This window comes from Panicum virgatum, chromosome 5N (genome assembly GCF_016808335.1).
Source record: "Panicum virgatum strain AP13 chromosome 5N, P.virgatum_v5, whole genome shotgun sequence".
NCBI classification, from domain to species: domain Eukaryota; kingdom Viridiplantae; phylum Streptophyta; class Magnoliopsida; order Poales; family Poaceae; genus Panicum; species Panicum virgatum.
This window is the reverse complement of record NC_053149.1, coordinates 24,561,488-24,589,401: the sequence shown is the minus strand read 5'-3', so window position 1 is coordinate 24,589,401 and position 27,914 is coordinate 24,561,488. Positions and strand designations below refer to the sequence as shown.

At 44.4% G+C, this 27,914-nt stretch overlaps 1 protein-coding gene across 2 annotated transcripts; it reads right to left on the bottom strand.

Annotated features, from left to right (window-relative positions):
• Nucleotides 1-10,165: 10,165 nt before the first annotated feature.
• LOC120672635 (probable serine/threonine-protein kinase At1g54610) lies at nucleotides 10,166-16,255 on the bottom strand. 2 transcript variants are annotated; one of them, XM_039953145.1, is made up of 7 exons: nucleotides 15,709-16,253; nucleotides 15,294-15,578; nucleotides 14,870-15,187; nucleotides 13,488-13,715; nucleotides 12,266-12,366; nucleotides 11,513-11,627; nucleotides 10,166-10,840 (listed from the first exon to the last, which is right to left on the bottom strand). In XM_039953145.1, the coding sequence occupies exons 1-7, from the start codon at nucleotides 16,024-16,026 to the stop codon at nucleotides 10,529-10,531; spliced, it is 1,677 nt and encodes a 558-aa protein (XP_039809079.1). In that variant the 5' UTR covers nucleotides 16,027-16,253; the 3' UTR covers nucleotides 10,166-10,528. The 2 variants fall into 2 exon arrangements, with proteins under 2 accessions (XP_039809079.1, XP_039809078.1); XM_039953144.1 differs by having other exon boundaries at nucleotides 10,178-10,843; nucleotides 15,709-16,255.
• Between the last annotated feature and the right edge of the window lie 11,659 nt (nucleotides 16,256-27,914).

The window sequence follows — 27,914 nt, the reverse complement described above, 5'->3', positions numbered from 1 at the left end:
TGCGGAATATGGATTTCTCATTGAGTCAAAGACTATAAGATTGCCGGTCTCTACGGAAAGTATGAGTAAAATCCAATGATAACTGCAGATATAGATAGGATATATATATAAATGTATTAGACAACTTAGTATTTATTTAGTAATATAACAGAGGTTTGAGTCGATCAAGGCTTACCCAAAGTTGTATGGTATGAATATATAGGATTTGTAACTTTGCCTAGTCAACGAATCGTACATGTTTTCGCACGTTTCCTTGTAACTTTCGTTGATCAATTTCTGGTTGACTAGCAAAAGAGACATGAAGCCGATCTGACGGTGCCATCCATGTTTTCGGCTTCTTTGGATCTCCTGTCTAAATGATGCAATACAAATTTTATAATGCACACATATAATTATGTTCTTGTTAACAAAAAATATTAATGTAGAGGTAAGTGATACTTACAAAACCCAAATGGTGATGATAGAGGCGTCGAGGGCTTGTCGATGGTAAATGTGATATAAATTTTGGAAGTACACCCAGAAGTCGTCCTCCCTGTGGAAGAAATCATGGTCACGATACTTGACTCCAAACATTTTCCCTTCGTCTTTCGCCATTCGCAGGTACCATCTATGCAAATTGAACATCTGCGTGCCTAGAATTTTCTCCTCTTCCTCAGTGACAAACGGTTTTCCATGCTGGAATGGAGTAATAGTGCGAGCGACAGGGATTTTTGCCTCCACATGCCCCGTTGCCTCCTCTAGCGTTAATCCAGTTTCAGAAAGAAATATTGCGGCCTGCAGGTCCGCCTGGAGTTGTACGTCCGTCGGGTGTAGGAGTGGCAACCCTGGCACCCGGAGGGGCTCGAGTTCTTTTTGTTGTGTGCCAAGCTGAGGAATGGTCTTGCCACATTTTTTCTTCAGATTTCTCACCTTGTGTGCCTTTGTCAGAGTACGATCATAGTCCGAGGGTAAGCTTTTCGGTTTTGGTGGGTTGTCTAGGTTTGCGAGAAGCTTTTTCCCTAGTTCTAGAGGTACCTTTTCCCTCGGCGGGAGGACTTTAGGCTTCAATTGTTCTTTTATATATCGAGAAGTCTCCTCTTCCAACTCCTCAGTGCTCTTGCTCGGCTTGGAATGGCTGGTCCACGGCGGACAGCAGCCGGCGGTGAGCTGCGCTCGTCGGGGATGGGGTTCGGGTGGAGAAAAGACGCAATTGAAGGGTCAATGAGCTTTACTAAGGCACGATGAAGCTTCCTAGGGGGGTGATGGGGTCAATGCGGTGTTGTGGTGGTGGATCGGCGGCGGAGTCAAGCTTGCCGAACATGTGAGGGAGGCGGTGGTATTCTGGAGCTTGGGGCAGAGAGCGAGCGAGAAGAGGTGGGGAAACTGATGCGGGACTCCTCCCGGTGTTGGGGCGCACGCGAGTGGGCGGTCCGGGGTGGAGGGGGCGGCGTCGAAGTGCTCGCCGGCACGGTGGAGGGGGGCGGCGTCGACGTCGGCGTCGAGGCGGGCGCGGGGGCACTGGTCGAGGGTCGGCGGGCGCGGGGGCACTGGTCGGCGGGCGCGGTGTTGGGAGCGAGTGGCCGGCGCGGTGGATTGGGGCGGCGACGTGGTGCTTGCCGGCGCGGTGGAGGGGGGCGGCGTCGAGGCGGGCTGGGGAGGGCGATCGAGGACGGCGCGTGGCGTAGAGGCGGGCCGGGGAGGGCGACCATCGGAGAGGACGGCCCGACGATGCGCGGCGAAGGACGGCGGCATGACGATGCGGCGGGGAGGTAGACGTCGACGCAGTAGGTCGGCGGAGGCAATTCTCAGATGAGGACTTAGGCGAGGAAGAAGGGGATGGAATATATAGGGAGGGCCTTTGGTACCGGGTGAAAACATCACCCGGTACCTATGGCAGCCTTAGGCACCGGTTGGAATCTTACCCGGTGCCTTAATAAAACTTTAGGCACCGGTTTCTGTTTCACCCGGTGCCTTAGGTCCCCAACGAGCGGGAATTGAAATACCCTTTGGCACCGGGTGAGGACAACAAACCGGTGCCTAAGGCTTCCTTTCCCTTTATTTGGACTGATGGAACGCTAAAAATTGAAATCTCTAAATGGCGCAATGGTTTCTCAAAGTGTCTTTGGGCGCCGAAGCCGGGGTTCGACTCCCGCTCAGAGCACCTTTTTTGACGAAAAAAGCCTTCGGTACCGGTTGAAACTACCAACCGGTACCAAATGAGTTTTATTTTTCTCTTTTCCCCATTTAGTTTTCTATTAATTCTTTTAATATTATGTGAATTCGGTATTTGCCTAGTAAATCAATTAATTTCCCAATAAATATTATAATTGTCTAGTAAATCATTTATTTGCCTAGTAAATCAATTACTTGCCTAATAAATCTCAATGGTAACTCAATGGTAACTCACGGAATTCGTCAGTATCTCAATGGTAACTCGCTGAAATTTGGGCTTCGCGGCCACGGTTCGACTCCCGCGCGACGCCCCACTTTTTTTTACCCAAATAGGACCCTAAGGTACCAAAGGTTATCTTTTTTTTCCTTTCTTTTTCTCTTGTAAATCTATTAATTGCCTCATAATTCGTAATAAATCTGATATTTGCATAATAAATCTGATAATTGCCTAGAAAATCAGATAATTATCTAATAATTTAAATAATTGTCTAATAGTTAAAATAATTGTCTAATAAATTTGTTATTTGCTCAATAAATTTATTAACTGCCTAGTAAATCATTCAACTAATTATTTGCACAATAATAAATCATTTAAATGTACAATAATTTTAATTACTACATAATAAATCATTTAGGTGCATAACTAATTATTTTAATTGCATAATAAATCAAATAATTGCATAAGAAATCTAATAATGTTCATAGAAAATATTACAAGACATAATCATTCAACTAAGGGAATATTAACGATGGTTCGCTTTACAATCGTCCCTTCATTATGATCATGACGTGCGTACGGAGCCACCTCTTCGGCTAAAAGAATACTTGTGTCAACCTCCACTGCGAACGGAGTCATATCTTCAACCTTATTGTATTCTTCTTCATCTGTGACATCGTCGACTCCCACAATTTTTCTTTTTCCTGTCAGAAGAATATGGCGCTTTGCCTCATCTCCGGCACCTACAAAACTTGATTTATTTCTAGACTTGTCCTTTCTCGTTTTGCTAGACATGTCCTGCACATAGAAAACTTGAGTGACATCTTTAGCTAGGACGAATGGTTCGTCTCGATAGCCAAGCTCTTTGAGGTCTACCGTTGTCATTCCATACTCGTCGATATCGACACCTTTTCCTGTGAGTTTAACCCATTGACAACGAAATAGAAGTATCTTCAACGGCCCATAGTCGAGTTCCCAGATCTCTTCAATGTAACCAAAATATGAGTTCGTTTGGCCACTAGAGTCGGTGGCATCTATACGGACACCACTATTTTGATTGGTGCTCTTGTTATCTTGGGCTCTTGTATAAAATGTGTAACCATTAATTTCATATCCTTGGTACATCAGGATTGAATTTGCCGGACCCCTGGCCAGCCAAGCTAGCTGCTCATGAATTTGATCGTTGGCCATGACTTCCTTCTGCAACCAGGTGGCGAATGTATCGTTATGATGTTTTGTAATCCATGTCTCAGACTTCAAAGGGTATATACTTCGCACAATTTGCATGTGCTCCTCCATGTATGGAGCCACCAAGGCTGATTGTTGCAGAACTGTGAGATGTGCTTTGCTCAACGTGGCATGATCTATGGCATTTACTGATTTTCTTCCAAGTGTGCCCTTTCCAATCAGCCGCCCCTCATGACGTGATACTGGAATCCCAATTGCGCAGAGTTCTTCCACATAGTCAACACAAAATTCAATGACCTCCTCTGTGACGTAACCCTTCGCAATGCTTCCTTCTGGACGAGCCCGATTATGAACGTATTTCTTTAGTACTGCAAAGTATCGTTCAAAAGGGAACATATTATGAAGGAAAACAGGACCGAGAATACCAATCACTTTGACCAGGTGAACTAGAAGATGCGTCATAATATTGAAGAATGATGGAGGAAATATCATTTCAAGACTGACTAAACTTTGGACAACATCCTCTTGTAGCCTGCTTAAACTCGATGGATCGATTGCCTTCTGAGAAATTGTGTTGAGAAATGCGCATAGCTTTATGATTGTTGCTCGAACATTAGCTGGTAGAATACCTCTAAGTGCAATTGGAATCAATTGCGTCATCAATACGTGACAGTCATGGGACTTTACGTGTGCGAATTTCTTCTCTTTCAAGTTCAGTATCCTCTTTATATTCGAAGAGTAGCCTGATGGGACCTTGATACTGTTCAAACAGTCGAACATACTTTGCTTCTCTTCCTTACTAAGAGTGTAGCACGCAGGACCTAGATAATGACGTCATTTATCCCTTTTTTCTGGATGTAGGGCGGCCCGTTGTTTCATATGTTGAAGATCTTGCCGCGCTTCCAATGTATCATTTGCCTTACCGTAGACACCAAGGAAACCTAGAAGGTTCACACAAAGATTTTTTGTTAGGTGCATCACATCAATTGCGTGGCGGACGTCTAAGACTTCCCAATAAGGTAACTCCCAAAAAATACTCTTCTTCTTCCACATAGGTGCACGTCCGTCATCACTCTGCACTGATTTGCTGTTGGGTCCTTTTCCGAATACTACTTTTATATCTTTGACCATTTCAAACACTATTTTCCCACAACGGTGCCTAGGCTTGGTACGATGATCTGCCTTTCCATCGTAGTGAGCATGCCTCCTCCTTAATGGGTGCTTGATCGGAAGAAATTGACGATGACCCATATACACGATCTTCCTACAGTGCTTGAGGTACATGCTGTCGGTTTCTTCTAAACAATGGGTGCATGCCCTATAACCCTTATTGGATTGTCCGGAGAGGTTACTTAGTGCTGGCCAATCGTTGGTGGTTACGAAAAGCAATGCACGCAGGTTAAAATGATCCTCTGCGTGCGCATCCCACATACGAACACCCTCATCTTTCCACAACAATAGAAGATCCTCAATCAGTGGTTTCAGATACACATCTATATCGTTACCGGGTTGCTTCGGGCCGGGGATAAGCACCGGCATCATAATGAATTTCCGCTTCATACACAACCAGGAAGGAAGGTTGTATATACAGAGTGTTACAAGCCAGGTACTATGACCACTGCTCTGCTCACCGAAAGGATTCATGCCATCCGTACTTAAGCCGAACCTTATATTCCTCGCTTCATTTGCAAATGTTGGGAATGTTCTGTCCACTTTTCTCCACTGCGACCCATCAGCGAGGTGTCTCAACATATTGTCTTGTCTATGTTCTTCTTTGTGCCATCGCATCAATTTAGCATTCATTTTGTTCATGAACAAACATTTCAGACATGGTATTAGAAGAAAATACCACATCACCTTGGCAGGCACCCTCTTCTTGACACGCATCCCCTCAACGTCGCCTGGATCATCTCGAGGGATCTTATACCGGCATGCGTTGCATACAGGGCATGAATCCAAATTTTCATACTCACCTCGATATAGGATGCAGTCATTAGGACAAGCATGTATCTTATGTGCCTCTAATCCTAAAGGACAAACAACTTTTTTTGCCTCGTATGTTGTCTCCGGCAAGGTGTTACCCTCAGGGAGTAAGTTTTTTATAAGTTTCAGCAACTCCTCGAATCCCTTGTCAGACAAACCATTTGATGCCTTCCATTGCAATAATTCCAATGTGGTACCCAACTTTTTTTGGTCTTGTTTGCAATCAGGGTACAACAATGTTCTGTAGTCCTCCAATATACGCTTCAGATCTCTCGATTTTTTTTCTGTTTGGCAACCTTCCTCAGCTTCGCGCAGCATCTGACCAAGATCATCTTCTACAACGTATCCTTCAGTATCTTCTTCAGGCTCACCCATTGCAGTGTCATTGAAAAAGGAATTATAATTGGCTGCAAAGTCAGGAATCCTGTCCTCTTCTTCTACATTATTATCCAGCTCAATTCCTCTTTCGCCATGCTTGGTCCAAACATAGTAGTTCGTCATGAAACCACTATTGAACAAGTGACTATGGATGATTCTTGATGATGAGTAATCCTTCTCATTCTTACAGAATTTGCATGGACAACAAACGAAACCGCCATACTTGTGTTTCTCGGCCGCTTCTATGAATTCATGCACGCCATCAATGAACTCCTTTGAACGCCGATCGGCCATGTACATCCATTGCCGACTCATCTAGGTCCACAATACATTTATATACATCATTGTAGTGTACAAATAGTACATTCATACTATAATAAATTTGAATTTAAAAATATAATTGATAATGCTTATAACTATAATAAATAGATACTATTCACTTATCAAATAAATTAAATGATAACTGCTTCTAAAAACCAATTGCTAAGTTATGGAGAAAATAACTAACCTTTTTTGAAGAAAAAAAAACAAAAATTCACCTCTCCTCCCCTCACTCAGCTACCATGAACAGTGAGTTCACGGCAGCTTGGAGGGGGGAGGGGTTGGGGTATTTATAGGCGTGGCTCAAAGGCACCGGTTGGTGTTAGGCATAGGCACCGGTTGATGTTACTAACCGGTGCCTTTGTTGTGGGCACGTGGCGGCACCGGGCCATGGCAAAATCCAGTGCCATTGTCCACCCTTTAGGCACCGGTTGGTTCCACCAACCGGTACCTATTCCTCCTTGTGCTTTTGGTACCGATTGGTGGCACTAACCGGTTCCTATATTGAAGTTTTGGTACCGGGTGATGCTTTAACCCGGTACCAAACACCTTACCTTTGATCGCCGCTGGCCAAAGGTACCAGCTGCTATTGCAACCGGTACTAATGCGTGGCATTAGTACCGGCTGCAATAGCAGCTGGTACCTTTGGCCGGGACCTTTGGCCTGTTTTCTAGTAGTGCTTGGACGTCCATAAATCTGAAGTGAGTGAAACTCTAGAAGTTGAATTTTTCAACACCTTGAGTAATTCTGCCTTCCTTTGCTCATAAGTACCCATGCAATCTAACTTGATTGTGGTTCTTGAAATATGTGTGAACCATGGATTAAGACTGTTCACAAAACTCCTGAACCTTGGATACTCAACAAGGCTAAAAGGTAGTGCATGGACAACAATTAAATAAACTAAATTTTTTTTGAGATTTTCCTGATCAAATTTCCAGTCTTTTAATGATGCACTGAGTGAGGACAGATCATTGGAGTTCATTTGATTGAGCATTTTGATCCATCCTTGCTTTTCCCTCATAAGTACGCAAATGCCTAAGTGCTTTGTACCAACATCATGTGCTACTTCCATTATTTTGTGACAATGTCCAAACTGAGCTTCGGCTACAGATTCACCATAATATATAGCCTCAAAATCTTTCCATATTTCTGATGTAAGCTTGCGTCTTTTACGATATTTTTCTAATTATGGACATGATTGATAGTTTAGGATAGAATCTACTATGCAAAAGTAGTAATTGAATGCATAAAAAGATAGCATGATGCTCTTCAATCTAAAAGTTATATAGTCACTTACTTGGAAGCATCACACATGGGGAAGGGGAACAATTCCTTGGGGACAATAGGATTCTCACTCCTGTTGATTTTACAGACATTGATACCATGGTGATGCTAATGGCGTTGGTCTTGTCACCTTCTCCTGTGTCTCCATGTTGACCTGCACATATAACCAAAGCAAATGGAGCATTAATACACTTAATTATATTTTAGGCAGATTGTACCAAGCTTGTTTTAGAAATTATCAGGGAGGGGCATTAATACCTTTCGTATCTTCCCTGTTCTCTGGATTTTGATGATGGGGTTGAGGGACCTGGGAAGGGATGGATGCTGCAACGAAAGTAGTAGTAGTAGGTCTAGGGGAAGCAGCAACGAGGCCTGGAACCATTCTCTGTGACGGCACACAAGCGGACAAAGACACATGGCTTCTTGATGAAACTTGGGGCGGGGCGACGAGTTCTTGCGGCGGCGGTGGGTCGCCACAAGAGTAGACGCTCCAGTGGGTCGCCGCTGGAATGGACGTTCCGGTGAGTTCTTGCGGCGGCAGAGGCTTACGGAGACGGAGGCAGTGCAGGACGCGGCGAAGGGGCAGCACGGGGCGCGGCGGAGTGGCGCGGCTGCAGAGGGCGCACCGGTGAGGGAGGAGAGGAGGGGGTGCGTTGGCGAGGAAGGAGGAGGGGACCCGCCGGTGAGGGACGCAAGAGAGCATAGCGGTGGAGGGAGGGGGCCGCGTAGCTAGGAAGGAGGCAGCAGCGCAAGTGGAGTGGATCTCCGATGGCTGAGATGGCGCGCCAACCCCTCTTCCCGCGCGATGCTACTATGCCCCAATGCGTTTTTGCAGGCTTGTGGCGCCGTTGGGCCTCGTAGGCTGACTGCAATGATCCACTCCTGATATTCCGGCTGATTTGGGGTGCTATGCGGGGAAATGGCGCGGCCTTGCGGCAGAACCCGTCCCGCTTGCATCCCTATTGGGTCCTTGCCGACACAATTGTGGACGAGGGTGGCCTTTGGGCAGCTACCGGCTTCTCAGTTTCAACCTTTCCTTAGCAGGTTACTAGGTCGCAAACCGGTCTCAATGTAAGGTTGTAAATTTTTTTTTGTAAATCTCCATTTCTCTCTTAATGAAATACATGCTAGAGCACATTATAAGGAGCATAGAAAAAATATTATGAAATGCATAATAAATCATACAATGATGGTGTGCACGGAAAAAATATATTTTCAAATACATGGCAAATGAATGGTTTGTATAGAAAAAGATATAATAAGTTGCATGGATGCCCCAGGGCAGGTTTGCAGCTGCCCGTCCCACGTCCGCACCCAGGGGCGGAGCTAGGGGGTGCTCGGGCACCCACGCCGAAACGAAAACTCAATGTTAATCATCAAATTTTTACCTTATAAATTAGAGAGCTAGCAGCAGAACCATGGACAGGGCACCCCCTCGATTCGGCTCTAGCTTCGCCCCTGTCCGCACCTGTTGCTAACGTACATGCGGGCTCAAACGGCGACCTCACGCGTCCGCCACGTTTTTGCGGGCTTTGCGGCGACAGTTTGCTATCAGAAGTTCAAAAACCACAGTGCTGGATGCGTCGCCGGCAGCCAACGGATGAAGACATGCAATGACTGATCTGAGAGGTCCGTGCATAGCAAGTACGCTTGACTTGGTTTGTTCTGCTCTTTTGTAAACCCGATGCAAAAGAGCCGCAACATGTAATTATCGGTGGTCTGACAATTACATGCTCAGTTCTGTATTGAATTCAACATGACGGGAATCTAGCTCACCAGCTATGAGTACTACCTTCGTTAAATGAATAGTGTTCAATATGCACTTAAAATGGTGTAATTCAATGGTCTATTAGGTAACATTCGATTTAACCCCTGATTTTATCGATCTATTAGGTAACATTCGATTTAACCCCTGGTCTTATCGATCGAAACAAAACACCGGAACTCCCACTCAAAGGTGAGAATAGATAGTATGAATATGCCAGGCAGCCAAGACGATCCTAGTGGCTAGTACCCGGCCGCAGGGCCGCTAAGATGCGGCATTTCCTGCTGCCGGCGTCGCCATGAGAACCCGCCACAAGGACAAGCAATCTCCTTGCCTTCTGACGTTCTGATCTCTCTGTTTTCCTTCCCTATTTTCCATGTATTTTTCAGTTTTTAAGTTCAAATCAAATTTTGCTTTGTGGGAACCTGCTAAGCAAGCAAGCACGATTGTGAGTACTAAATAGTTAGCCAGATTATTCTACTTGGGCGGCGGAGGGGAATGGGGATCTGAGACATTGGGCATGCGGCGCCGGTAGCTCCGAAGAAATTCTCCAAACTTATCTTTTGCATTCTACTTTGGAGGAATTTCTTTGGTGCCTTTTTTTTTTTGGCTAGATGAGATCGCATCCTTGAGGACCAAGGACTAAATTTGAGCCTCGTGAGATGCTGCCGGGGAGTGGAGGCACGAGGCAGAGTTCTCTCCGCCATGAAGCAGGCCATTGTCTCTTAGTCCAAAACTTCTACAAGGTAACTGTTTCACGAAACAACGATCTTTCTCCCGCGCTATCTCGTTGCACTATGCCTATACACATAATATGCCGTCAAAGTTACAAAGACTTTCCTGCAGGCATTGACAACTCAGCCATCAAAATACCAAGCTAACAATTCCAGTAAATGCAATCACTATCCCTTTACATATGTAAAGGGGCGAAAGAATTACTACATATATACACATGAGCAACTGAATTGTCATAAACAGCATAAATACAAGGGTGGTAAAACCCAAGGCTAGTCCTGTCTTAGTGACAGCACATCTCATTCAGAAGCATCTAAAAAGAACAGGAAACACTAACACATAACATATACACAATCTGGAAGAATTCTCCCTAAAGTGGAAACTGAAAAGCACTGTTACCTGCTTTCCAACCGCCAAAGGAACAAAGCAAGGAAGAACATTCATCTATATGCTATCATGAAGAACCTCTTCCCCACAAACTCACCAAAAATATACTTTATTAATTATTATCTGGCTCGTATCCCTGCCTTTTCTTTTTGGAGCTGCTTTGAGTAAGCTGCAGCCTTAGCATCTAGGGTTGTCTGCTTCTTCCGTCTCGATTGCCCAAGAGCCGATGGATCAAACAAGGGTCCCGACCATGTTTGTGAGGTCCCCTTCTCAATGGGGACTACTGTACTGAAGGAAGCGTCCTGGTGCTCGAACATAGGCTCCATACGACGACAGGATCCCAGCGGATTACCCATTGCTCCATCCTGATGTGGCGGAGGGAACTTCTCACTTTTGCTCTTTGCATTGGCATGGGTTATCATCCGTCGCCTCTGCTTTTATTAAGAAATTTATTAAGCTCCATATTGGACACCATATTATGCAATAACATTTGAAAGCAAAAAATTGCTTGAGTTTACTTACGGCACATCAATTATGGTTTTGTTACATGTTAATTCAACTGCAACAACTTAATTCATTTGTGTTTGGCAGCAAAAATGATAGATTCTCCTTGTCAAAAAAAAAACCCCTTGATGGGATGGGCAGACCGCCCCTCACTTTCATATTAAGAGGATGCAAGTCTCAAACCCGGGTTAGCATAGATTCACCTTATCTCGTAGCAATAAGAAATGTACAAAGAGTACATAAGCAAGGAGAGGTATGCTTGGAAGGGGTTGGTACAAATTAAAACACAGTGGCCATTAATTTTGTGAAAAAAATTATTTAGCACTAGTGTTGATCAAATTTTTATGTTGATTTCAACTTTTTACTACTCTTTGGCCTGTCAAGTCATGTGTCTAATCTATTTTTATTCCCTAAGAGAGAAAGTTTTTTTTTTTTTGGGGGGGGGGGGGGGAGGGGAGGCATGAACACTCATTTTCCTGTGCAGGCTTTGCCAAAACTGTATTTAATGACAATCAGCTTAACAGTTCCCATATTTTTCAATGGTGAAAATCACAGCATGCAAAACAAGTAGTCTGCAGTCATAAACAGCTTTAACTTACGTCTAAGTTTGCTTGAATCTCTGCATTAGCTTCTGGTGCTGGTCTAGCCCTATGAGATCGATCACGTGGTCGCGTCCTTTTTGCTTCTCCTTTAGCCTTTGCAGCAGCTCGTAGCCTGAAGGAAAATAACACAACACAGAAACATACAACATCATGAGTGATGCAGCATAAACTAATTACAAAGATGACTATCTATTACTGCTTCCTGGTGTAGCAACTCTTGAATCTTGATTGAAAAGAGGGGGATAATCAGTAGCATCTGGAGCATGACTGCATGTGGGTATATGTCATTCAAGTTTACAAAAGTGTTTAGCCAATAAAAGTTTTCAAGTTGGTGGTCTCAGTCTTTTCCCTCCAGCTAATTCATCTCCTAGCAGTAAAAGGTGAAACCTGAACACTAAACCCACACAGAGAATAGCAGAACGGGGTTGCATGACAATTTGCAGAGAAGCACGTCAAGTTCCACGGTCTAGATGCTTCCCTTCCTCCACTTTAAACAAATGAATTACAAATAATTGCGGTATAAATGAGGAATGACGTGAATCCACAATGTGTTCAGAATCAACATGAATAATTTCATGACTAAAACTCTTAATAGCCCCTGGACATACGATGGTTCATATAACCCATTAAGTGGGTTAGGTAAAATTTTGTAAGTAGGGACTGCTGGTTACTAACTCTTCTGTACAAGCTTTCAAAAATGTCGATGCATGTATGTCCACCAAAAAGGGAAAAGGATAAATATGAACACACCTTCTAGCTTCCTCATCTCTCAACTTGGCATCCATCTCCTTGCTTGGAGGATAAGTTGGCAGGCTTGAAGGATCACAAGCATAAGGCTCGGTTGAAAAAAACTACAAAGCCCAAAGTTAAAAGAAAAAAAAATGAGTACACCCTAGCAACCAGAATAGTCTTGCTAGATGCAAAATTACATTCCCTCCGTTTCACAATACCTGTTGCTTTAGCCATGGTCACAAGAATTAAGGAGGGAATGAAAGGACAATCCTACCCTTAGTTAATCCTCTCTAAAGTGTGCAGTTATATGATTTCAAAAGTACAAACTTACTCTAAAGTGTGCATTTATTAAATACGGGCAGGACTGGAAAACATAGGTCAAAGTTGCCTTGGAGTTGTAGAACAACTTTTAGTTTGAAATAGTTGAAGAAGCTAAAACAACAAGTACTGCGAAACAGAGGGGGCACATTTATTATGTAGAACATGCAGTAACTCTGGTACTGAACATGGAGTTATATTTATTATAAGCAGCGCAGACGTACAAGGGTACAGGAAAAGACAGCCCTCTTCACCAGTTCACCACACGATCTCAACCAAAAAAAAAAGAAAAGAAAAGATGCAAGAAACTTCTCCTTCAGATAAGGTAGTATCATTGGGTTACTAATCCTAAACCACGCAAACATAGAGAGAGGCCAATTTAATCTAGCACTGGGCCTGCATACTTCGAGAAAAAAAAAATAATCTAGCACTGGGCAGGCAGGCTGCCAATGTATAGGAAATAGGCAGTCATTGATTATCATTGTTGGTTCAAAGGAAGTTGGGTACATGGTGAATACTATATTTTGTTAAACCGAGCTCATGTAGTGGAGTCTGCTCTGGAAGCTTTTTTGCCATACGCCCATACTGCTAATAATATGGACATACTAAGCCCATTAGGAGACAAATATGATTAAAATTGTACAACAATACAAGGCACAAACTATTGCAATAATAGATATGCATGCAAAATAGAATCATGTCATGATTTGCTAAGAGCCTACGACTCAACCTATGCAAATGCAATATATAACTAAATTTTGAACATTGTATAATACCATATAAACTTCCCTCAGCTAGCACCATTTCAAGCAAATGTTTTTTCTAGACCTAAATTATTTAATCTGCAGTGCAATACTTTGCTTCATATGAAAATTTCTGATTTTCTTGTCAACTAAACAGAAGAGAAAGGATTCGAGCATACATCACTGTGCAATGCAGCTGTCGCAGTTTGACGCTCAGCTGGATCAATTGCAAGCAAAGTTTCAACCAATGGCAGAGCCGATGCAGGAAAATCTTTAAATGTCTCCCTGATGCAACATTTATAGGGCTGCTGGGGTTTGAATATCGTTGCATGTGGTAGTTTAGACTTCTTCCAATACTCCTCTGAAGGGGAGCCACATAGCTTAAAAATCTTGTGCAACTGCTCCACCTGGTAAATAGTCGACATCCCAGTTTTAACAGTAGAAAACAAGTAGTTGCATTCATGTAATCGAACATGGCAAAGATAAACATAAAAAAATGAATATACTGTTTGTTCATCCAAGAAGCATGGAATCTAGTTACGATTGAGCAGACAAAAGGTGTGGCACTAAACAAGAATATATTGTAGTTGGCACAACAGATAATTCAAGAAATATCATTTTTGAAGACTAATCACTCTTGCTAAAGTTACAGCTAAATCGGTGTATGAATAACCGAAGTAAATGTGCATGGCGATTGGCGACTCAGCTACCATCATGAAAGCATAAAGCATATCACATCCAATCCATACACATACTACTCTCCTAAGCAATTTCAAAATATTAAATTCAGCATTTTCTACCCCTGTTACTTGTTCATATATTTCTATCTTGTTTAGCTTATTAATGACAACTTTTCCACTTATTTTTACATGATTTCTCATTTCTGGCAGATAAAGATTTTATATTTTACATGGAGTTGACTGTTTTATATGTCTACAATTTTTTATGCAACTGATATACAATGTACTGATGGAGAGTGGTTTATAAGAACTGCCCTAACAGAATATAAGGCATAGATGACAATTGATTGCTAAATACCAGGCTTTCTTAGAAACACCATTGCCAGGAGATTTCCAATAATGAACATAACTGCCTAGGCTGCTTATTATTATTATTATTATTATAGAAAAGATAGATGCATGTTTTTCAACAGAAGTTCCCATTGAAGTCATGTTGGCAAGACTCAAGAGCCTACTGGTGAGAGTTCATACTATCCCTTAGAGAAGCACAAGTCAGACACATCAAGGTCAGAAGATAATTTATATCTTCATGACAATGATATGTTCACAAACAACCATTTGCCAAAACATTAAAAATTGAAAAGGTTAGACGCCGTAGGCAAACCGCTGTACTCATAGGAAAATCTCATGTAGTCATGTAAAAAGTCAAAAATTTCAGGCACCATCACACAATTTTTTATTTCTTTATAATGGGAACAGTGGGAAGACATGATTTAACCAGAGTTTAGGTATTAACAGTATGGTCCCAACTCCCAAGGATTACTACAAAAAGTAACATAGTACATGACAGATTAAAAAGTGACCCCATGTTGAAGACTCACCTCAGTGCGTCCAGGCATTATGGGCTTCCCATTTAAGAGCTCTGCCAGAATGCACCCAGCACTCCACAAATCAATGTCTACACCATAATCAGTTGCGCCAAGTAACAATTCTGGCGGCCGATACCATAGCGTGACCACCCGGCTTGTCATTGGCTGCTTGTGCCGCGGGTCAAAGAATGTTGCCAGCCCAAAATCCGCAATCTTAAGAATCCCATTATTATCCAACAGCAAGTTTGACCCCTTGATATCCCGGTGCAATACATTGTTGTCATGACAATGCTCAAGCCCTGATAACAGCTGCTGCATGTAACATTTTATCTGCGAGATCGCACGCCGATGACATCAAGTCCACATAATTCCACCAAGTAACCCCCCCCCCCCCCCCCCCCACCACCTAATAAAACAGGAATGAAGTCTCACACACCTGAGGCAACGTGAATTTGATATCAGGGCTTGCTGCGAGCCCAGCAAGGTCATGCTCCATGTACTCGAAGACAAGGTACAGGCTACATGACATCCTGGAAGTGACCAAGCCCTCCAATTTGATCACATTGGGGTGATCGAGCCTCCTCAGGATCAGTATCTCCCTGGCCATGAACTTGACGCTCTCCGGCTCGAGGTTGTCGAACCGAACCTTCTTAAGAGCCACGATGCGGCCGGAGACGGTGTCCCTCGCGCGGTACACGTTGCTGTACGTGCCCGATCCAATCTAAAGTGAATCGCCGGACAAAGTCAACCAGATGAATGGCGAGACAGTACTATGATAGCAGGACGTCGAATTTCGCAGATTTTCAGGGGGGGGGGGGGGGGGGGCACACGCGGCCTAGGAGGATACTCACCTTATTGAGCTTCTCGAAGGTGTCGGCGCGGCGCGGGGCCCACCCGCGGAGGGCCTCCCCCGCGACGACGACGAGCCATGGCGGCCAGCCCGCGGCGAGCTGCTCCGCCGCGGCGGCCGCGGGGACGCACCCCTGCCTTGGCCCCGCCGCCCTGCGGCCCCCGAGCCGCCGCCGCGGTCTCCCGCCCCCGTCGGCGGCCGTGGAGGGCGACCCGGCCTCGGCCGCCGCCGTGGGCTGCGGGGACGCCCTCTCCTTGCCCCTCTTCCTCGTCGGCGCCGCGGGGGACGACGCGGCCGCGCGGCCGAAGACGCAGCCCATGGCTGGCACCGGCAAAACTCCTCTACCCTACCCTCCTCCTCGAGGAACCTCCTCGAAGCATGTAGCCCGCCTACCGGGCCGCCGCTAGGGTTTCCGCTGCCCTCCCCGCCGGGGCGGGGGAGCGAGCGAGGGGTGGAGTGGAGTGAAGGCGAGGAGGAATCAATCAATCAATCAGCAAGCACGGGAGGAAAGGAAGGGCAGAAGAGGAAGAGGAAGAGGAGAGAGAGAGGAGGGAGAAACAGTTGTATGGATGAGCATTTAATAGGTCACGTGGCGGTGGGGCCAACGCTCGGGGCCCGCAGCGGAGGGGGTCAGAGGGGGTCCACAGCTGGCGGAGCGGTACCCGAATTCTTCCCCTCCCCCATCCATAATTCGCAGGTCCCCGCCGTCGCTCTTTTTCAGCCGCTGCCTCGCCTTCCTCCGTCTCCTACTGCCGCCTCCGCCTTCCTCCACCCCTTCTACCGCTGCCTCCACCGTCTCCGCGTCCGCCTCCTCCTTCGCCGCTGCATCCGCCTTCCTGCACGAGTCTTCCTCCGCCTCCTCCGCCGCCGCAGCCTTCCTCCGCCTCCTTCGCCGCCGCTGCCTCCGCCAAAGTCCGGCCGCCGGAGCTCGCCGCCGTACGTGTGCGACGCGCGCGATCCTACTCGCGCGCGCGATGAATAGACGTCCCCGCGGCACGCTGCTGCACCCAGCCGCAGCGCGACGTTATTGGCGTGGGGCCACGGCGTTATGAGACAGGTGGGGTGGGTGATAAAGGCGGTTTAGTCGTTTTGCGGTTCGCGGCGGGGCTCGAGGCGTAAGGAATATTTGTCAGCTGCTTGTGCTGTGGTGTGAGCCGCACCGCACTCCACGTGAAGATGGCCACCAGTGACGAGTCTCGGATTGCTTTTTTTTTCTCTACTAGTTGAGATGCACATCTGCTACATGTTTAAAAGAATAATTATTTAAAAATAATTGGATTGCATCAGGACTACTAACATTTAATTTATTTATTAGTATATCATAGCAATGCAATATAAATACAGTCTAATTGAGCGACTTGTAAGAATCTGCAGAGTGTATCTCATAATGACTCGAGCTGCCCATCGTATAGTCATACAAGTACTCCTTTAGAATCCAAACATTATCACTGAACTCCACTAAGAAAAAAATTATAAAATGCAAGTAAAGAAAAAGAAAAAAAAAAATAGGCTGTTAATTCATCGGCCTATGAACACAACAGCACTCCAGCAAATATGGCCCATATATACGTGTGGCTCACACCACGCACTGCATGTATTCATGTCCAGCGTGCCAGTGAGATTCTTGTACAATGCATCATATTGATCTGAAGGTTTGGAGCCAATTTCTGGATCTCCAATATATTCATACTAAAAAGAATTAATTATTTATGAAGCAAAAGTTATTACTGTTAATTAGTTCAAACGGATTAGCAGCTAACCCAGTGATGAAATACACGTGCTACATCGTCTTCTATACCATCCGGTCCATAGTCCTCTGGGTTTATTTGATCTAAATTATTTTCTGTTAATAAATATAGTGGTGATTCACATGCCACAGGCGTGTTTAAAGAAAAAGCATCTAAAAATAATTGGGTTGCATCAAACCACAAAACTTAAATTTATTTAGTAATAATATAGCAATTCAATCTAATATAATATAAACTAATTTAAGAAATCGTACGAAGTTGCATACTCTAATAATTCCAGAATCCATTAAATTTATTTGTTGATTCTGGAGCCAAGCAAGGATGATCGGTCGGGAAGGGCGTTGATGAGGACATCCCTTCCAACGATACAATCATACCTACTACGCAGCAAGGACCAATGACAAGAGCCTGTGCACAAGAGCTAAATTATCAGGTTAACTCGTTCCTCGCTGTCCATAAACCTTCATCTCATAATTGGATGCTAATAAATCATTGTGATGATTTTATTGTTATTAGGAATGATAGAGAGGAAGCTAATGGGTCAACCAATCAGTTTGGACATCAAGATTGCACAACAAGGAAGCACAAGATCGGACACCAAGTTCAGACTTCAAGTTCGTACAGCCAGGCAACATCAAATTGATTTGGCAATATTTCTTGACTCCGGATGTTGTTTGAGGCATATGAGTACTCATTGGAAAGATCTTGAAGTCTACTTTCAAATGGATCCAACCCCACTACAAAATTCCACTGGAGACGTTCTGTATCGACCAGAAGACGTTCAGACCTTTAGTCTTGGGCTGACAACCTTGTAACTTGTTTGGCCCACTAAGGACCCATATTATGTTAGGGTTTCCACCTCACCATGCCTCTTGGTTGTCTCCTATCTATAAATAGAGGCTCCAGCCGCCAGGAGGAAGGTGGGTTTTGTTTAGATGCAAGTTTAGCTACTGCTACTTCCTAGTGAACGCGTGTGTCGACTAGACCACCCGATTTGCTTGATTCAAGACCCCAACTCGTGATTCAGGTTTCATTTGGTTCAGATCTGTGAGTTTATTTTGCTTGTTCATCTTGTTCTTGCTTGTTCTCGATTGCTAGCAGGTTCAAGGGTGTTCTTGGCACGATAAGAATAGCCAATGTCAGTATCGGTGTACCTATTGCTAAGGCGCAGCATCCTGTGGTTGTTGTAGTCGGACAGCCAACATCGATTCCACCCTCAAATCGAAGTTACCCCTCCTCTCATCGAAAGATCGGGATAAGCCCCTGCCATATCATGTGGTAATCAGAGCAATGTTTATCGGTGAGAGTATCTACCCATTCTTTACTTTACCTACAGTCCACACATACCCAAAAAATAGGCTAGATCTAAAATCCCAAAACTAGTTTGAGCCTTGCTGTTCTACCTAGTTCTTGGTTTGTTGAGTTTGTGGTTGCATCATGGTGTCATGTGTTGGTTCTTAGTGGTTCAATCTTTAGAGTTTTGAGTTCTGGTCATGTTTTAGTCACCACGAAATCCACCAAATGCATTCATATTTCCGCTGTCATTTCTGCCACCACGAATCCATCTTCCCAGATCTGAGCACTGGAAGAAAAAAGTCCTATATCTTGTGTTACATATCCGATTCAAGTGCTTAAATACAATATGGAAAGCTTATCTTGTGTTCTTTCCAACGGATCTAACCTTGCTTCCAAATTCATTTTGAGCAGTTCGCAATCGCACAGGAGATTTGCGATCTGCTGTCTAAAACTCGAGATGTTGATCTAATTTCGAAGGAGCTATGTGAAGTAATCCCTTTGTTTGGGTTGTTGTGATACAGAAAAAAAGGAGCTTTAGGCCCTGGAAAAAAAGGAAAGAAAGAAAGAAGGAAAGAAAACAAAAGAGAAGGGGGTAAAAGTTGTTGTTTCTTTGAATTTCATTGTTGTTTGGTGTATATGACAACGCTTGTGTTCAGGCTCACGTCTCTAGCTTGATTTACCCCTAGGACCAGCACGTTACCATTGTGAACACTTACTCAAATCGCTTTGACTAACGTGGTTCTAGCTATTCTTTGACTTTCCTTGACTTACTCCACAAATTATCTACTACGACTCAGGGTTGTGCTTGTGTAACGTTTTGTGCTGTTCTTGTCAGCTGCCAACACCAACTTCCTAGCGTGGTAAGAACATGTAAGAACTTGATGGCACAAGATTGAGAGAATGGAGTTTGCTGCCACCTAGCTCCGCTAGTAGATAGGACATTTTTTTTCTATTTTGCTGCAAGCTAACCATGGTAGGAAATGAGGATGATAGACACGCTCATTCACCTCGAACAAGGGGCATCATTCAACACCTTGTTGAGGATGTTCGAGTCACCAATGAACGCCTTGGCCAATTGGAGTCCACGCAGATCGACACCAACGCCAAGCTGACCTCAATGGAGAGCACGCTTGGGGCTCTTAACACCTCTCTTGTAGGTATTTTGGAGCGTTTGGATAGGATGGAGCAGGAGGGTCGTGATGGTATGGGACGACACAACAACAACAACACCGAGGGCAGCATTGCTGGGTAAGATGAGGAAGAATATTCAGCTGACACGGAGCTTGATGGGGAGGTAAATGGCCAGCACAACCAGCAGCAGTGCCACCATCGGCATGGTGAACGTGCTCGTCAACCACGACGTGAGGTACATGACAATGATGATTCTTTGGGGAAGATTAAATTTAGCATGCCCTCTTTTGATGGAAAATATGACCCCATTGCATATCTTACTTGGGAGCTAGCTGTTAATCAAAAATTTGCTTGTCATGATTTTCCTAAAAACAAACGTGTTAGGGCTAGTGAATATGTACGCAGCCATCCAAACAACACTCCACAAACTTGGGATGCTATGAAAAGAGTTATGCGAGCTAGATTTGTTCCCTCCTATCATGCACGTGATCTTTTGCATAAGCTTCAACTTTTGAGATAGGGAAACAAATCTGTAGAAGAGTACTATCAAGAGCTGCAAACAGGGATGCTTCGTTGTGGTTTGGTAGAAAATGAGGATGCAGCTATGGCTAGGTTCATGGGTGGGCTAAATTGGGAAATTCAGGATATTTTGCTTACAAATAATATAATTCAATCACTCGTTTGTTTCATCTTGCTTGTAAAGCTGAAAGGGAAGTACAGGGACAGAGAGCTAGCACGAGAACTAACATTTCTGCAGGTCGTGCTTCCTCTTGGACGCCATCCAACCCCACTGCCCAGCTGTACCGAGCCGCTGCCCCATCTTCATCAAGCAACAAACCATGACCTTCGACAACAAAATCCTCACCATACCCTCCCGAAACAACAAAGGGGATAGCTATTGCACCAACCAAGAGTTCATCCTCAATTGCATCTTCGGGGCGAACAAGAGACATTCAATGCCTCCGCTGCAAAGGTTACAGTCATGTGCGCAAGGACTGCCCAAGTGCACGTGTGCTAGTTGTGCGTCCTGATGGTGAGTATTCCTCTGCTAGTGATAGGGTTGTGTGGAAGCTGGAGAGAAGTGGTCACTATACCACCAGATCTATGTATAGATTTATCTCTTTTGGGGGGGTTGTGGATAGAAGGTGCAAGAAGCTTTGGAAAAACAAGCTTCCACTGAAATTGAAAGTCTTTGTATGGCAAGCTCTGCACAACAGATTGCCTACTGGGGTAGCTCTGAAGAGGAAAAAATGGAGAGGAGATGTGAACTGTCCGTTATGCGGTGTCCCTGAAACAGTTGATCATATCCTCTTTCAGTGTGTGCTGGCGGGCTTTGTCTGGGGGTGTTTGAGGGAAGTTTTTGGGTGGGCTAGTGCTCCATCCAATTTAGGGGCATTGTTACAGGAGTGGTTGCCCCTAGGGTGTTTGCATTACGACCTGAAGCTTTTTTCCTTTGCAGTTATTTGGTGGGTGTTGTGGCTGACTAGGAATAAAATGAGAATGGAAAATAAATTTCTGAAACATCCTTGTGATATCTTGTTCACTATAGCTCACAAAATGCAGAGATGGGGGGTTTTGCTGCCAGCAAGGGACCGGAAGCTGTTTGATGAACGCAGGGTGGTGATGGAGGGCTGGGTTCGTGCCTTTGGCAACATCGCAAGACAGAGGGGGCCTTCACTGGATGATCTCCTCTAATTTCAGTAGCTTTTCCTGTCTTGTAGTTTTGTTTTAGTTCTTTTTCGAGTGGAGGCTGCGTCCTCAAGAGTTCTTTCCGTGTCTAAACTGGGAACCCTAGTCCTACGGTGGATGGCCGCGTGTACTTGGATATTTGCTTTCTTTAAAAGCAGGATGAAGTCTACTTTCAAAAAGTATTCCTCTGCTAGTGATTTAGATGAAGAAACATATGCCTTGCATGCTGCTAACAATGTAGGGGAAGATGAGGAGCGCAACAAAAATGAGGAGCATATTGGAACGGAACACGCTGAACACTATGAGTGCCTCGTGGTACAACGAGTGTTGAGTGCACAAATGGAGAAGGCTGAACAAAATGAGCACCACACTTTGTTTCAAACCAAGTGTGTGATCAAGGAGCGTTTTTGCCGAGTCATCATTGATGGAGGGAGCTGCAACAACTTGGCAAGTGCTGAAATAGTGGAGAAGCTTGCATTGTGCACCCATCCACATTTGCAACCTTACTACATTCAATGGCTGAACAATAGCGGTAAGGTGAAGGTAACACGATTGGTGAGAGTTAATTTTGCTATTGGTTCTTATCATGATTCTATTGACTGCGATGTTGTACCCATGCAAGCATGCTCTATGTTGTTAGATAGACCATGGCAGTTTGACATTGATTCTTTGCATCATGGTAAAACAAATCAATACTCTTTTATGCATAATAACAAGAAACTTGTTTTGCACCCAATCTCTCATGAAGCTATTTTGAAAGATGAACTTGTTAGAGCTACTGAAGTAAAGAATCAGGAGCATGCTAAGAGTGAAAATCAGATTGTGGCAAATGAACTTGAAAAGCCCAAAAGAACACCAAATCTGCCCACAACAACAAAAATGAGATCAAGTTGAAAAGGTCATGTTTCATTGCAACCAAATCTGACTTGGATGAGATTGATGCTAGTACTACTGTTTGCTATGCTTTGATTTGTAAACAAACTTTGTTTTCACTTGAGGAGATACCTTCTTCTTTGCCTCCTGCAGTCACTAACCTTTTGTAGGAGTATGCGGGCATTTTTCCAAAGGAGGTGCCACCGGGGCTGCCACCAATCCGTGGGATTGAGCACTAGATTGACCTTATTCCCGGGGCTTCCTTGCCCAACCGTGCGCCATACAGAACCAACTCCGAAGAAACTAAAGAGATTCAGTGCCAAGTGCAAGAATTGCTCGACAAAGTTTATGTGCATGAGTCTTTGAGCCCCTGCGCTGTTCCTGTCCTTTTGGTTCCTAAGAAAGATGGATCTTGGCGCATGTGTGTAGATTGCCGAGCGATTAATAACATTACAATTAGATATCGTCATCCAATTCCTAGGCTAGATGATATGCTTGATGAACTGAGTGGCTCAATTATGTTCTCAAAAATTGATTTGCGTAGTGGTTACCACCAGATTCGCATGAAGCTAAGAGATGAATGGAAAACAACATTTATAACTAAATTCGGTCTATATGAGTGGTTAGTCATGCCTTTTGGTCTCACTAATGCACCCAGGACTTTTATGAGATTAATGAATGAAGTTTTACGCGCTTTCATTGGCAGATTTGTTGTGGTATATTTTGATGACATCTTGATATACAGTAGATCACTTGAGGAACATCTTGATCATTTGAGTGCGGTTTTTAATGCTCTACCTTGATAAGTGCACCTTTTGTATTGAGTCTCTTTTCTTGGCTATGTTGTGACCCCGCAGGGAATTAAAGTTGATCAAGCCAAAGTTGAAGCAATACATAGCTGGCTGGTTCCCACAACGGTCACACAAGTAAGAAGCTTTCTCGGGCTTGCTTGATTCTATCGCCGCTTTGTGAAGGATTTCAGCACCATTGCAGTCCCATTGCACGAACTCACCAAGAAGGGCATCACATTCGCTTGGGCTGCAGCACACAAGAGTGCTTTCAACACATTGAAAGACAAGTTAACCCATGCCCCTTTGCTCCAACTTCTTGGTTTCACTAAAACTTTTGAACTTGAATGTGATGTTAGTGGAATTAGTTTGGGAGGTGTTTTGTTACAAGAGGGAAAAATCTGTAGCATACTTCAGCGAGAAGTTGAGTGGGCCTAGTTTGAACTATTCTACTTATGATAAAGAATTGCTAGCTCTAGTTTGGACTTTGGAAACATGGCAGCATTATTTATGACCCAAAGAATTTGTTATACATTTTGATCATGAATCATTGAAACATATTCAAAGTCAAGCAAAACTGAACCGTAGGCATGCTCGCTTGGTTGAATTCATTGAGTCTTTCCCTTATGTCATCAAACACAAGAAAGGGAGGGAAAATGTAATTGCTGATGCATTGTCTAGACGTTATACCATACTTTCACAACTTGATTTCAATATTTTTGGCTTCGAAACAATAAAAGAGCAATATGCCCATGATGGTGATTTTAAAGATGTGTTGCTGAATTGCAAGGAGGGAAAAACATGGAACAAATTCATCCTCAATGACGGGTTTGTATTTCGAGCTAACAAGCTATGCATTCCAGCTAGCTCTGTGTGTATGTTATTGTTGCAGGAAGCGCATCGAGGAGGGCTGATGGGACACTTTGGTGTGAAGAAACAGAAGACATCCTTGCTGATCATTTTTTTGGCCCAAGATGCGGAGGGACGTGGAGAGACTCGTTGCTCGCTACACAATATGCCAAAAAGCTAAGTCACGCCTTAATCCTCACGATTTGTATATGCCTCTACATGTTCCTAATGCACCATGGGAGGATATTTCAATAGACTTTGTTTTAGGACTGCCTAGAACAAAGAAGGGTAGGGATAGTATCTTTGTGGTTGTGGATAGATTTTCTAAGATGGCACATTTCATACCATGTCATAAGACCGATGATGCTACTCATGTTGCTGATTTGTTCTTTCGTGAAATTGTTCGTTTGCATGGTGTGCCAAACACAATTGTTTTAGATCGTGATGCAAAATTTCTTAGTCATTTTTGGAGAATTTTGTGGGCTAAATTGGGTACTAAGTTGCTATTTCCCACTACTTGTCATCCCCAAACTGATGGACAAAGTGAGATCGTGAATAGAACTTTATCTGCCATGCTTAGGACTATTTTGAAAAAGAACATAAAAATATGGGAAGAATGTTTGCCTCATATTTAGTTTGCTTACAATCGTTCACAACATTCTACTACTAAAAAAAGCCCTTTTGAGATTGTTTATGATTTTGTGCCTCGTGCCCCTATTGATTTACTGCCTTTACCAACTTCTGAGAGATTGAATTTTGATGCTAAACAACGTGCTGAGCTGATGTTAAAAATGCATGAGACCACAAAAGAGAACATAGAAAACATGAATGCTAAATATAAACTTGCTGGTAGCATAGGAAAGAAGCATGTCTCTTTCGAACCAGGTGATTTGGTTTGGCTGCACTTGAGTAAGGATCGGTTTCCTGATTTGAGGAAGTCAAAGTTGCTTCCAAGAGCTGATGGTCCTTTTTAAAGTTGTAGCTAAGATCAATGATAATGCATACAAACTTGAGTTGCCTGCAGATTTTGGGGTCAGCACCACATTTAACATTGCAGAATTGAAACCATATTTGGGCGAGGAAGATAAACCTGAGTCGAGGACGACTCAAATGCAAGAAGGAGAGGATGATGAGGACATCCCTTCCAACGATACAACCATGCCTACTACGCAGCAAGGACCAATAACAAGTGTCCGTGCACGAGAGCTAAATTATCAGGTAAACTCGTTCCTCGCTGTCCATAAACCTTCATCTCAGAATTGGATGCTACTAAATTATTGTGATGATGGAGAGGAAGCTAATGGGTCAACCAATCTGTTTGGACATCAAGATTGCACAACAAGGAAGCACAAGATCGGACACCAAGTTTAGACTTCAAGTTCGTACAGTCGGGCAACATCAAATTGATTTGGCAATATTTCTTGACTCTGAATGTTGTTTGAGGCATATGAGTACTCATTGAAAAGATCTTGAAATCTACTTTCAAATGGATCCAACCCCACTACAAAATTCCACCGGAGACGTTCTGTATCGACCAGAAGACATTCAAACCTTTAGTCTTGGGCTGACAGCCTTGTAACTTATTTGGCCCACTAAGGACTCATATTGTGTTAGGGTTTCCACCTCACCACGCCTCTTGGCTGTCTCCTATCTATAAATAGAGGCTCCAGCCGCCAGGAGGAAGGTGGGTTTTGTTTAGATGCAAGTTTAGCTACTGCTACTTCTTAGTGAACGCGTGTGTCAACTAGACCACTCGATTTGCTTGATTCAAGACCCCAACTTGTGATTCAGGTTTCATTTGGTTCAGATCCGTGAGTTTATTTGCTTGTTCAACTTGTTCTTGCTTGTTCTCGATTGATAGCAGGTTCAAAGGTGTTCTTGGCACGGCAAGACGACCCGACACAGGATAACGGCTAAGATCTACTCTACACGTTGAGTAGACCACACCTGCTAAATAACTCTCTTGCGCTTTCGTCCTCGCTTCGCGCAAAAGGTTCGAACCGGAGTTATTAGCTTCCCAGGGACCGGCTATTTAAGTCAGTCCAACTCCCTTTCCGTTTCCAGTCTGGGATTAAAGGAATACTGTGCCGCGTGCTACAGTAGCCGTGCGCTCCCAGTCGGCCACGTTTAAGTCAGTCCAACTCCCTTTCCGTTTCCAGTCTGGGATTAAAGGAATACTGTGCCGCGTGCTACAGTAGCCGTGCGCTACAGTAACTGCGGGGCCCAGTCGGCCCGTGGCCGTGACAATCTCCCCCCGTTAGGGTTCGACGTCCTCGTCGAGCCAATTTACCCATACAGGACAAGGGAGCAGGATCCCCTCTCTTGGGCCACGTCCCATACGTCTAGTGCTAACGATTCCATGTGCCACGCCCGTGAGTTCACTGCCAGCAGCCCATGTGTGTCCGTCCATATGCTGTTGGCATCTGTGTTTCCACGCGCCGACATGCTCATGCTCATGTACGCGCACTTCTGCCCGTACGTGGCGTGAACCGCGAGAGTATGACTCTGATACCCTTATAACGACCCGGCCCAGGATAATGGCTAAGATCTACTCTACACGTTGAGTAGACCACACCTGCTAAATAACTCTCTTGCGCTTTCGTCCTCGCTTCGCGCAAAAGGTTCGAACCGGAGTTATTAGCTTCCCAGAGACCGGCTATTTAAGTCAGTCCAACTCCCTTTCCGTTTTCAGTCTGGGACTAAAGAAATACTGTGCCGCGTGCTATAGTAGCCGTGCGTTACAGTAACTGCGCGGCCCAATCGGCCCGTGGGCCGTGACACTGTCGCCCCGTGGCCGAGCACCTAGCCACCTAGAGAGTATTCTCAATGTCGCCCACCGCTCACGCGACTGCCGACCTGTTGTGGCATGTTCGGACACCGCTCGGTGGTGAATCCTGGCCTGCTTGCCAAGCTGGGCCTCCCTCCACCGTGGACAGTGTGGACTGTGGAGCCCCCTTACGCGTGAGCTGCAGCTACAAAGCACGGCATCACAGGCTCAAAGCTACAAGACCAACCCAGAGCGTGGACGCAAAACTCAAGCTAGAAGAAGCAGTGTATTCTGTACATGCCCGTGTTCTGTAAATTAAACTGGGCTGGTGCTAGCTGTGATTATATAAGAAGCAACAAAATAGAGAAATTGAGCTCACATCGATGTATCATTCTCTGGCATCACATTGTACTAGAACTGGACAAATTGTGCTTGAATACTATGTTATCACTATAATAAACGGTAGGTTGCAGAAATCAAAATGGTATGCTTTCTCTGGCATCACATTGTAGTAGAATTAGACAAGATTTGATGGTAGTACGGACAGCTAGAATCTATCTATCTCATGGATAAAAAGGTAATATCATGGTTTCACATACCTATCTGCTTCATCTCATATATGTAGATTTTGTTTTTGTTGCAGCCAAGTCGATGTTCTTTTAATCTGTTCCAACATATATGAGTGCACAGATTTTTTTTAGATAATGGATGAAAAGCATCTGGCCTCTACGCTCATGGGCGTACACAGCCAATTATTACAGGGTTCGCATAAATGGAAAAAATAGAGGAGAGCGAAGCCGTTCTCAAAGATAAAATTACAACAAACAATAAAAAAGTGTTCCATCCTCCCTTGATGAACTCCAAAGCGATAGTCTCTATGTTTCTGCTCATCAAGAAAAGTGCTGTCTTAGTTTGCTCCTCACGCTGCAGCTGCGCCCAGAAACGAAACCAGTACGTCCTCCTAAAAATAACCTGCAAAATTGAATGGTATTTGACTTTGTGAAAAATTATATCATTCCGGCATCTCCAGATTGCCTAGCAAACAGCAGCCACTCCCACCCAAATC

Coding starts and splice junctions, on each gene's coding strand:
- LOC120672635 (XM_039953144.1), bottom strand. CDS start 16,026: ATGGGCTGCGTCTTCGGCCGCGCGGCCGCGTCGTCCCCCGCGGCGCCG. Junction 15,579..15,708: donor CCTTCGAGAAGCTCAATAAG/GTGAGTATCCTC, acceptor GATTCACTTTAG/ATTGGATCGGGCACGTACAG. Junction 12,367..13,487: donor CAGCTGCATTGCACAGTGAT/GTATGCTCGAAT, acceptor TGGGCTTTGTAG/TTTTTTTCAACCGAGCCTTA.